Source organism: Poromitra crassiceps, assembly GCF_964638095.1.
Source record: "Poromitra crassiceps genome assembly, chromosome: 8".
Classification (NCBI taxonomy): Eukaryota; Metazoa; Chordata; class Actinopteri; order Beryciformes; family Melamphaidae; genus Poromitra; species Poromitra crassiceps.
In genome coordinates this window covers 42,796,059-42,808,581 of record NC_139629.1, presented here as the reverse complement: position 1 = coordinate 42,808,581, position 12,523 = coordinate 42,796,059, and the positions used below count along the sequence as shown (strand labels likewise).

Genomic DNA, 12,523 nt, shown 5'->3' with positions numbered 1-12,523 from the left:
CAGGAGACCTGCTGCAGGAAAATAGATGGGTTTTCTGTCTCTGCCACACTGTTCTGCTATGGCTGTTAGCTGTTCTCTCTGTCTTTCCTACTCCGCATTCTCACAGATGTTCTTCCAGTGTCTCTCTCCCCCCCCCGAAACACACACACACACACACACACACACACACACACACACACACACACACACACACACACACACACACACACACACACACACACACACACACACACACACACACACACACACACACACACACACACACACACACACACACACACACACACACACACACACACACACACACACACACGCACGCCGACAAGTCTATGGCAGTTATTTGTTCTGGCCTAATTTGTCGAGACTAACTTTTCCAGTCAGAAAACTATCAATCTGGGAACCCAGAGTCTATTTTTCTTTGAAACAGCACTACCGTTTTCCCCCGCTTCCTGTGCAGCGCGCCTCTCCTGCCACCGTCACTTCCTTTTCCGCGTTCGTGCTCCACTGTTTACAGTCTAAATAGCAACTTGCACCGCGACTTTCCAGTAATTTTCCACTGTTGTTGTTGTAAGACGAGTTGACGTCTTCTATGCAGGAAAACTATTAAATGTAGCTTGAGCATTAAGCATTACAAGCTAATTAAGCATGAACTCATTCCGTCACAAAGGTGACGGGCCTCCAAAAATAATATTCAATTAACTTCTGGAAAGGTACACCTGTTTAAACCTCCATCTCCATCTCTCCGCTGACCTGAGCCCACTAGCTTGCATGCATTCATTTCCTCCCACTGTCACTCCATCAGTCTCCATTAACGTCTCCAAACCCTGTGCTGCTCCTGCTCTGTGCTGCTGGCACCCATAACTCCACTGGGCTGCATTGTGACTAACATGTCCTGAGGCTAGAGCTTCATAATGGGACCATGCTATCTCCACACCACAACCATGTTCACTAACAATACATCTAATGGCTCTCAGGCTGGACAACCGCCGACAAGATGTACAGAGTTACATTTGATCGAAACACAGAAGGAAAATGTTTGCATGCAGCTATTTTTTACACCTTTTGTATTTGTTGCGTGCAAAAATAATGCAGTGAGATATGATTTCATGCAGTTTCCTAGACATTTTCAACAACCATGAAAGTCTACCACTCATCTCCATGTACAGTATTGAGTATGATGAAATGATTAGCTTAAAGATTTCCACTTTGTCTGAGTTATTGCTATGCATTGACCATGTCTGCAGGGAAACGATGCTTTGTTCGTCCTGTGGAGACTGCCAAAACTGAAATCAACATGACCTGCATCTCACCAACAACAACTCCGCCCCGGCCTTCTGCCAGGGACCCAGCTGCTTTCAGGACATTCATGAACTGAACAATTGAATTGTGTCCAGCTCTATGGACACATCATTGGAATTGAAATGGAATGAGAGGAAACCGAATTGAATTCCACTGAATTCTACTTCTAAGAGAGCTTGAGTGTACGACATGCGTTTTCTTGTTTGCAAACATTATAATTCAACATTCATGAATTGAATAAAAGACCGTTAAACAAATCAAATACATTGAGTCATAATATACTGTATGTATTATCGCTGCATGCTACACAAGTAGCACCTGAAAATTATTAAAGCTATGTGTAATATCAGATATGTCATGACTCATGAAGGGGGCGGGGGGGGGGGGATTTAACAGAATTTTATTGAACTAATTTCAACATCCTAAAATTCTAATTAAATTCCAATTCTGTTTGGTTCCTGAATTCACTCCCAACCCTGGACCCCAAGTGGCCAGAATTTCAACCACTCACCTTCTGGGTCATGGGTGCTGCTCTCCTGGGCCAGCGGAGGCCCACAGCCCACCCGGGTGCAGGCGCTGAGGTGGAAGCGGTAGAGGCTTCCCTCCTCTAAGCCCCGGAGCCGCCACTGGGTGGTGTCGGCCCCGCTGACGTTCACCTCCCGGTAGTGGCCCACCTCCCGTGTGGTCTCATTAACTATGGAGGAGGACGGAGAGACGTGTCATGTCAGCTCATGTGGCGTGAGTGAGCCTGCACAGGTCATGAGAGTGCAGACTGTTGTTTTGGTTGGTGTAGCTCATGTCGCATGCTAATGGCAGCGCAAATATAATGAGGGTCAATGGTGGCGTGAGGGGGAAAGACGAGATGTCATGCTAGCTCATGCGGAAAGTGAATCTCGCGGACACATGTCATGACAGGTGAGCTGAGGAGGAGTTATGAAGGGGGGGCCTAGAGAGGAGATTAAAGAGATACCAAAGAGAGGAGGAGATTGTAAACAAGTGTCAAGGGGTTAGCGAGGAAGAAGATGAAAAGCAAAAAAAAAAAGAGATAAGAGAAAGAGGAGGCAGAAGGAAAAGTAGAAATCACAAACAGCATAATGTAAGACCAAACATGCATTATAGATCATAGCATGTGCACTCTGTTCAAAGCAACACGTTTCTACTGGAGCCCCTCGCATTGATCCCATGTTTAGTAGCAGGTGCAAAGCCTGAGAACTGTTTGCTTAACGCAGTGTGTGTGCAGTGCGTGTGCAGTGCAGGGTGTTTGTAGCGTACAGCATTGATGTTTTGTTCATGACGAATATACTGTATAGCAGTTACCTCACTTGGATGTTGGATGTGCACGCTACATAATCAGTAGAGCATAGAATACGTCATATTTTATTTATAGAATTAACTGCAAACAGAATTTCACAGACGGAATTCTGTTAAAGGTCACATCAGGCCTTCATCTCTCTGTAAATATATGCTTGTATTTTACGGTGAAGCAACACTGTTGTAAAATCTCCCAACTCCCACAGACAGGGTTGTATGGGCATATCTGTGAAAAGTCTGACATCTGACTTGGGAGAAGAAGCAGAGAGGGAAAGACTATTGAGGAGCTGGCCAGACTCTGTGGGTGCTGGTGGAGGCGGCAGCACGTCTCTCCCGTCACATTTCACACAAAAGACCGCAGAAATGTCAGCCAACAACAAGCGCAGAGGCTATGGAAACAGCGTGAACCACGTCATCACAACCCCCTCTGTCACGTCACCTAACTGCTCTCTGCATAAGAGGGGGTTTGTAAGAAGAACAACTTTTTAGAGATGAGTGGCAAAAACAAAACGTGGAAGAGTTTCAAAGACATAATGCCTCGTGTGATTATTTCTTTTGGAAGAGAGTCTGCAGTCCAAGAAGATACGGTAGGATACAAGAGATGGTAAGAAACACAACAGTTGAAGGATCAAAACTAAAGCACTGTGCTTCTCAGTCCAAGATCCTCCTTGTTTTTATTCCAACCAAATAATGCGTTACACTTAGGACACCTAGATGAATGCATCTGACTAGCTGAAAAGATGGAAGACAAGCAGCACTCTGGGCCCCCCAACGACCAGCATTGAGACCCACCAGTTCAGCTCTGGCGGACTGGAGAGAGGAGCTTTCAGAATTGAACAGTGCCACCTAGTGTCTGTTTAGATACAATATCTACTGTGACAAAATGCACAGCCTCAAAGTCATTAATTGAATCGCTAATCACGAGTTTATTACTGTGCAGTGATGAAGTAATGTGTAGGTGCAAAAGATTTTTTATTTAACAATTATGCTAACATTGACACTGTATGGTGCCATGCAGTAAGTGTGTAGTTCTATATTACTGTAGGTACACAAGGCATATAGTATTCCCATGACATTTCTTAAATGTGGTGCTTTATCATAACATCTGTAACACAGCTCACTGGCTTTTGCTGTCATTTGATTATAATCCTGTTAATTTATTATAACCACCTGTTATTTTGCTATCAAGATGTGGTGATGTAGCAGAATACTATGAATACACAGCATCTGATGTAACTATCCCTTGTATTTTGATGGTGAAAGCCTATGCAGAAATCTGATTTGGATGGTAGAGGAGAGGGGTTTAGGTGAAAGAGCGTGGCATGCAGTATGTCAAGTGGCCATCTTGCATCAAACGTTTCATTGATTTAGGCTCATGAAATGAATGACCACTCCGTCCATAACACCTCCACCAGCTCTGATATGATCTATGCTCACCTGCCCTACAGTTACACTACCAGTCAAAAGTTTGGACACATCTGACTGAATGTACTAAATTATGTTTTTCTTGATCTTCAAGCCATTTTGATCTAAAGGCTCATGCTTAAAGGGATACTAACCTTTTTTTTTCTCTACTTTGTGTGCACTGTGGATGAAATGTTAGTGAGCCCCAGTCAGCTTGTACATATACAGGAACCTTGCATGTGTTTTTGGCCAACTTTCCAGAGCTATACTGTATGAGGAACAGCATGGATTGTAGAATAGTATTGAGAATTTCTTATATATCAGACACAGACATTCCTGCCTGACATGTTTCGACGGTAACACTTCCGTCTTCATCAGAGGCGTCACTAGATGGTGTGTGACGTGTCTTAACAGCTGATTGTTTACTGAGGCGTGGTCGTCCTGTCAGATTTGACAGGATGACCACGCCCCCTGCTGTCAGTTGGCTGTTTGAGAACGGCGCTCCAGGTGTTGGAAAGCATGAAAGCCCCCTCGTCCTGGTTCATCGTCTTCTGGGCTCGCTTTCTAATCTCCACTGCCTCCATAATCCAGCGTTGATGTCTGTTGTTTTCGGTGCGGATGACTTTAGCCTTATCCCAGTCCATGATTCTCTCTTTTGCAATGGTCCGTGGTAGCTGATTTGAGGTTCTCTTGTAGACGTTCTTTTATTGCTCGTGTCTGTCTTTTTGTCTGTCAAATCTGACAGGACGACCACGCCTCAGTAAACAATCAGCTGTTAAGACACGTCACACACCATCTAGTGACGCCTCTGATGAAGACGGAAGTGTTACCGTCAAAACATGTCAGGTAGGAATGACAAGTCTGTGTCTGATATATAAGAAATTCTCAATTCTAAGTTACAATAGACACAATGAACCCTTTTGGATTAGCATGGATTGTGCTGAGAAAGAACTAAGTTTTTCGGTCACTGCATAATTCCATTCCATCCATTTGTGTTATTTCATCGTTGTGATGTCTTTACTGTTATTCTAAAATGTGGAAAATAGTCAAAAATAAAGAAAGCTGAGGTGTGTCCAAACATTTGACCGGTACTGGACACTAACAATGACACTGCAACTTCTGCTTACACTCAGTCAATAAGCAGAGCATTATGCTACAGCAATGAGAAATACATGAATGAATGAACCAGGCCCGAAGGCTTAAGCTGTGAAGTCACTGATTAATTCATGTTAATGATTAATGATTCATAATAATGATTATCAGTGTGTGTGTGTGTGTGTGTGTGTGTGTACATACCGGTTTGGTATTGCAGCAGATAACCAGTGAGGATGCCATTTGCCTCAATGGGAGGGCCCCATACAAGCGAGACGGAGTCTCTCTGGGCGTTGGATGCGGTCAGAATGGGTACTTGTTGAGGAACTGCGAAAATAACAAAGTTAAAGCATCTGTCGCCATTTTCACATAGTTCGTATAGTTTGTTGTTCATTTAACATAACATAACGTAACGTAACGTAACGTAACGCAACGCAACGTAACGCAACGTAACGTAACGTAACGTTTGACTGCCACACTCTAAACTCCTACCTTCTGTCTGAGGGGCGGTTCTAAGAAGGGTCAATTGTACTTGGCCAATTCCCTATTCCTGACCCTAGGCTGTCGTGACTCGTTACCGCACCCCGTCTTCCACCGATACATGTGTAGTCACCAGCCGCCTCTTTTCACCTGACAGCGAGGCGTTTCATTGGCAGGACATAGTGCATGGAAGGATCATGCTATTCTATTTCCCCCCAGTTCCCCTCCCCACCGAACAGGCGCCCCGACCGACCAGAAGAGGCACTAGTGCAGCGACCAGGACACAAACCCTTAATCTGGCTTCCCAGCCACAGACACGGCTGCAACCCTCCTGTTGGCAGGCAAGGAATCTAACGCCGCATTACCCCGGATGCTAACCTTGCAAGCCAGCTGGATTCTCTCGCGAGATCGGTTTGTGAAAACAATACCGCCCCCATCTGTCAGTGTCAGGTTACCCGGACGCCCGATAAGAAATAAATATGAAATATTTTTGAGATGCTCTAATTAACAAAAACAGCAAGACAAGATGGGTTAGCTAGCCAGTCGTCGTAAGAGAAAGTGAGTATTTCCTAGTGGGAGAAGTGCATCCTCTCTGTCATCACAGAGAGAGGATGAATAATGATGTGACCATATAAGGATTTGGTTACTTTCAGCTTTTGTTTCTTTCACCAAGCTGCAACACTGAAAACTGTGCTGTGCATACCTGCTATAAGACACTGTAGAAGGAATCTCGCTACAGCCCCTCCACAAAGGGAGGTCGGTGCTCTCAGACGAGGACAGAATACTGGAAAGGTAGATAGGTAGGTAGGTTTTGACTCTGAAGAAGACGCTGCTTGCGTCGAAACCTTATTAAATTTGTTTGCCAGTGATTTCGTGTGCTCCAGTCAATTCTACCTTTCCATTGTTATAAGACACATCTGACTAGGCTACCTTTAATGACTTCCTCTTTCTCTCCTGTTCTTGAGGCCAAACCTACTTTGTGTTTCATGGAAATATTTTTTTTTCTGAGCTGAGCTTTGCTGGAGGCTGATTTAATGGATGGATTTCCCTATTAGCGATTAATTATCACATGGCATGTTGCTGTTGTTGTTTTTATCTGCAAGCTTTTCAGGGTGTGCTTTATGTTTGTCTGTACTGTACAAGTTTCCATGTGGGCACGAGAAGAGCTCATATGTAATACTGTAGTAGTATATGCCTGCAGCCTGTGCTATCCCCAACACCTCACCTCCCTCCGGTGTGTGTACGGTGAGCGGGTCAGTGCTGGGCCCGTTGCCCTTCTTGTTGAAGACGTTGACGGTGAGTCTGTACTCGGAGAAGGGCTTGAGGCCGGGCACCATGGCATGACTCCTGTTCCCAGGGAAGGACAGGGAACGGCGCTCCTCTGGAACCTTGCCGGGATTCAGCAGACTCCGTTTACGCAACCAGTGCACCTGAGAGAGGAAGGGGAGGAAATCATGAGAAAGACAAATAATGTCTTGGACTATTTTCAATAATGAAGACTACTTAACAGCTAACGCCCAGTCCAGGTCATATCACAGTGCACGCCCCCTTTCTTTGAGGTTGTATTAACCCATTCATTGTTTGGCTCGCCCCCTTTTCATTGATGCTGTCTCCTTATCCATTCAGTTTACCACGCTGCGTGGCAATAACCAATCAGCCCAAGCTATTCCTTTCCAGCTGATCCTAATCACCTAATCAGCATAGTATATCAGAGTCCATGATGTTTTACTCTGTTTGCTATGTGCCGTGTATGTGCCATGTGTCATTCTCAGTTGCTGATCATCGCTGAAGCAGTTGTTTTCGCCCCACCTCCTCCCCTGACCACCACCATCGTCATGACTCCTGAAGAATTCCCTATGGGGGATTTCCTATGCTATTCTTCACTGACGACGCCCTCTCATCATCTCAGGAGAGCGTCATCATATCATGGGAGCCATATGCTAAAACTAATTTGTTGTATCATTAAAGCTTGTTACTCTTTCTACTAGTCTCTCATGATTGAAGTGTGAATAGATGAGAGAGAGAGAGAGAGAGTGAGAGAAAGATGGAGTTTGTTGGAGGGGGGAGTAATTAATGCCTGCACTCACCTGTAATGAGGCAGGTATTTTGTAAAAAAGATATAGCTGGTTATGTGTCGCTAATGTTAGACAGAAACCCAGTGAATGAAAAAAACAAGGGGTAAGAGAGGAGCTAATCGTTTGAAGCCTAGCTCTGTTACTACCAAGTGGGGGGAAAAGCATTCTAGCCATACTGTGAGTTATTACTGTATCTGTTAGCTTGTTAGCCTAACTGACCTTCCAAGTTCAAACTAGCCTAGAGGCATCTATTGTAGGCCTGCTAACCAAGATTACGAATGCCAAGGTCATGAATGAATGATAAAAAAGTATTCATTGCCATTTATAGTTTGTATTTATATTTTTAGTGTCCTCTTTGTCATTCGAGGATGCCAGTTAGCTAACGTACTCCAGAAAAATGGAGGTTCTTTGGTTCGAGATTAAACTCAACCGACGTGATTCTTTCTGCCTGCTTGCTGCTGAGAGATGTCAGTGTAGCCTCCGGGCGTTGTGGACTCACATTGTAGCCCCCTAGATGACCTCGCACGGTGGCGGGGGGAACCTGGGTCCAGCTGACTCTCAAGACAGTGGCATTGATCACCTCCACCGCTACGTCACGTGGTGCTGCAGTGGGGACTAGAGCACAGGTCACTCATATCAACTTGAGAAGTCAGCAGTGGAGATACCTGCAGTCGCACACCAATATCTCTGAGATTAAAGAAAAAGCCCCAATAATGCTGAGACCAATGCAAAAATAATGTATCTTTAAATTAAGACATTTGTGAGGTCAAAACAGTGCTCAAAGTGCAAAAAATAAAAAGTGGATAATATTTTCTGATTTCTTTCTATACTGGTCGTGGGAAAGGGTGTAACAGCAGCACAGCAGGAGGAGCCATTGTGCCATAGTAGGCCTACAGCATACAGTATGTCACAATCTGTTATATCTCACACAGCTTCTGAGATAGGAGTTTCAATTTGACATCTCTCTGCTCTACAGAGGTTATCTGCCCCCTGCTGGATTTAGCTAAAGTCATTTTGTTTTGTTTTTCCAGAAAAGAGGAAAAAGTCACTACTGCACACCTGCATGGGGTTAAGGCCATGGGCAGAAAGAAGGAAGGAAAAAAATGAAAGAACTTAACCTGACACATTTTGCCAAAAGACAACTGAAGACAAGGTAGAATACAATAACAAGAGATTCACAATTCACAAACCAAGCAAAGGCTACATGTGTTCTTCACAGCTTCAGGGCATGTTCAAAGAAACGGAGTGAGTTGAATATAAACATATCAAACACTGACATTCTCATTGAAATTCAGAAATGAAACACATACAGGGAATAGTATGACAGTAGGATCTGTAACTCACCGTCTTCCCCGGGGTAACCTGTGACAATTGTAGGTTCTGGTCCCCAACCGTGGCTGTTCCGGCTCTGAATCTTGATCTCGTACGGGACAAAAGTGGGCGTGTTCTTCACCACAAACAAATGTCTTTTTACCAGGTACTCCTTCCAGACATCGTCCACCCCAAGCCTCCTGTAGCTCACCTTGTACTCCAAGCCTGGGCCGTTGTGTTCAGTAGGCAGCAGTGGCTACAGTAGGAGGTGTAATGACATGTTCAGTAGGCAGCAGTTGCTACAGGAGGAGGTGGAATGACTTATACATCTGAGGAATAAAAAGTCTAGTGTTTGATCTTCAAGATAGAGATGCTACTCATGAGAAACTCTCTTACCTCCCAGTTAATGTCCATGCGATGAGGCAGATGGCCCTGGACTTTGATGTTTTCTGGGTTTCTATCAGGAGCTTTGGAGAGATTTATATAATCGTATGATGATGATTGTATTACCAAAGAAAATAACATGTTTATATAAAATGGAGGTGTTTCCTTTGCTGCTAAAATGTGTTCATATTAATATTATTGCTCAGCCAAAGCAGAATATTTGCCAGTTTAGCGTCCCTATTTCATATTGCACATATTCATAAGAGCCAGGGTTTAGCCAGTGCTGGAACTAATACAGTGAGTACATTTAAAGCTCTCGTGAGGCCCAGGAATATCCACACCCCGTACTGGTACAAAGTCACGGGGCAAACGCTGGCCTCTCCATGAAAACCTAACATGCTTGCTTTTACAATAGACAGATTACCACGGCAGAACATGTTCATGAAAGGGAGTGAGCGGCACCTGCAGGGGAGGTTCGGTATCTCTCCGTAGGCTCACTGGGGGGCCCAGGTCCGACGGCATTGACAGCATACACTCTGAATTGGTAGTTGAGGTGTCCCTGTAGTGTCAGCTGAGCTGTTGCCTGGTTACCGGGGACTTTAAGGAGATCCCTCCACCTGCCTTCCTCCCATTGGTCCTCCTCGTACTGCACCATGAACTCTGCGCTCATGGAGAAACAAACACATCATCACACCATGACACATTCATGTCATCATTTGAAATTGAAAGGCCAATCCCTGATTAACATCATGGAAATAAATATAACACATGTGAATTCTGTATTTTCTCTTGAAGACATGTTAGTTCAAGCTGAATCCAGCCTCTGTAATAAACCTCACCTGCCAAACTCAGGAGGTGCTAGAATACAATTTTTCCATTTTATGTAAATTGGAGGCCACTGTAAGCTGCGCCAGAGGCATGTCAATGTTGCACTTCCTTGGTCACAGATAGAGGTTAATAAAAGTCATAGATTACTTAATGCTCCTTGAATGGTATAAGTATGTTATCTATAGCCTACCAGTTTCAGAATATAAAAGCTTTCACTTGGCAGAGCTTAAGATTTTACATGACATGTTATAGGCTATTACTTACATAAGAATTTACATGACATGTTACTGTATAGGCTATTACATACTGTATCTTTTTGGCACATTTCATGGCAAAAATTACATTTCCAATCTAATCTCTCCTCATAACAGTAGATAACATAATTACACCTGATGGACATTAAAAGACTAAAAGAGGCTTAAACTTATGTTAATAAGTTCCAGAAATAAGCAAGTCCTTTTTTGAAGCAAAAGTTTAAGACACTCTTCCCAACTGGAGTCATCCACAACACTTCATTAGCAACTCTGCAGCCATTTCTTCTGGGAACAAGAGGCTATTTAGCACTTGTACTGCTATAAAACCTCCTTGGTGAGCGCTCAAATGTGAAACCGATGTGTTACCGCTGCCTTTCACAAGAAAAGACACATGATATAAATTATTTTAATGAGTCGTCATACTGCACCCTCAAGTAAAGTGTATTACCAAAGACTCTTCAGTTTTCTTTTACAGAATTCATCTGTGTACTTGCTTTGCTTTGGGAAAGATCAGTTCAGTTCAGTTCAGTACTTTATTGTCCCATTGGAGGAGATTTGTCTTGCGACAGAGAACAGAGAATGACAGTACACACAATAACAGTGTAACACAACAACACATGACAGCACAACAATAAAATCTAGAAAGATGGGTTGAATAAAAAGGATAAGATAGGATAAAGTGCAGCGGTGCAAGCCTATTGTGCAAGTTGAGCATACGTATTCCACTCGGGACAAAGGAACATTAATTTGAATCGATTGCACTTTACCCTGGGAAAACCTGTACCTCTGTCCTGAAGGGAGAGGGTCAAGCACCTGGCCATCAAAGATGTTTGACAACGAGAGCTGCTGCTTGCCAATTATCTTGCTGGCTGCCTTAACAATGTTGCCCAGACATTTTTGTTTTGTTTTGGACATTCAGGTTGCCATACCAGGATCCTAGTAGGAAGGTTAAAACTGATTCAATTAGGGATCTATTAAATAGCACCATTAATTTACGATCAACATTAAATATATTAAGTCTCCATAGGAAATAGTGTCTTTTTTTGGCCTTTCTTACAGATTGCTGCAGTGTTCATCTCCAAGTTTCTTGCCAATAATTGTGCCAAGATACTTGCAGCTCTCATCATTGAAGCGGATCTTATACCGGTGGTCGAGGTAGATAAGATACGGAGTCGCGGGAGTGCGCGTAGGCCGGCTAATTGTTGTTTAACATGCAGGCCAACCGGCTAGGAGCAGGTTATAATACGGATTCCACTGCATGTTAAGAAGTGGCTAATGAAATCAACTTCCTGACCTTTGACCTTGGTCTGGGAGGAAGGGGATGATGCTGATCTCCTAACGTCGATGGCCATGTCTTTCATTTTGGTGGTATTCCGCTACAGACAATGATCACTACACCAATGATGCAGCTGATACACGTCTCCCTCTCACCTGTTACGATGCTGTTGTGGTCACTCCCAGGTATCCAGGACAGACGGACGCTCCGATTCTTGTGTTCAGACATTTCCAAATCCTCTGGAGCATCAGGAACGTCTGCCACACACAACACATCATATATAAACATTAGAATCTCATTAGCTGCTGTCAATCAATTCCCAAAACATCTGGAGAAATTAAATATGGTAATGAACTAGAGACTAGAACAAAACCTAATCTACATGATTCACCAGATATTTAAACCATGATGCAGCAACCTCTTTTGAATAATAACTTGAATGATAACTATATCATATTCTCTTTTCTACATAGTATGCGTCATCAATACATGAAGAATATACTATTATGTACTGAATGATCTTACCCAGCACTGTGAGTACGGCGGAGGCAGTGTCTTCATCTAGGCTGGTTCTAGCAATACATGTGTACACTCCCTGATCACTCTGGTTCACATACATGATCTGCAGCTTGCCTCCATCCACAGAGTATCTGAACATGGAAGCACATGGATGCACAGTCATTGGGTTATGATTGTACTAGGTGTCATTCAATCAGTCAGTCAGTCAGTCAGTCAGTCAGTCAGTCAGTCAGTCAGTTTATCTTGCTACAGTAGGTATCTCGCTGGGCATCAATCACTCATGCAACCAA

At 43.8% G+C, this 12,523-nt stretch overlaps 1 protein-coding gene across 5 annotated transcripts in view; it reads right to left on the bottom strand.

Annotated features, from left to right (window-relative positions):
• The window catches only part of LOC310780830 (neural cell adhesion molecule L1-like protein), a 61,457-nt gene that overhangs the window by 13,430 nt on the left and 35,504 nt on the right, over positions 1-12,523 (bottom strand). For all 5 annotated transcript variants that reach the window (XM_083641329.1, XM_083641332.1, XM_083641333.1 and 2 more), the window contains 9 exons: positions 12,240-12,364; positions 11,870-11,971; positions 9,819-10,016; positions 9,369-9,439; positions 9,006-9,228; positions 8,161-8,276; positions 6,812-7,016; positions 5,311-5,433; positions 1,811-1,993 (listed from right to left, as the gene is read on the bottom strand). In XM_083641329.1, the coding sequence (XP_083497455.1) occupies positions 1,811-1,993; positions 5,311-5,433; positions 6,812-7,016; positions 8,161-8,276; positions 9,006-9,228; positions 9,369-9,439; positions 9,819-10,016; positions 11,870-11,971; positions 12,240-12,364 (1,346 nt within the window). The remainder of the gene's footprint in view (positions 1-1,810; positions 1,994-5,310; positions 5,434-6,811; positions 7,017-8,160; positions 8,277-9,005; positions 9,229-9,368; positions 9,440-9,818; positions 10,017-11,869; positions 11,972-12,239; positions 12,365-12,523) is intronic.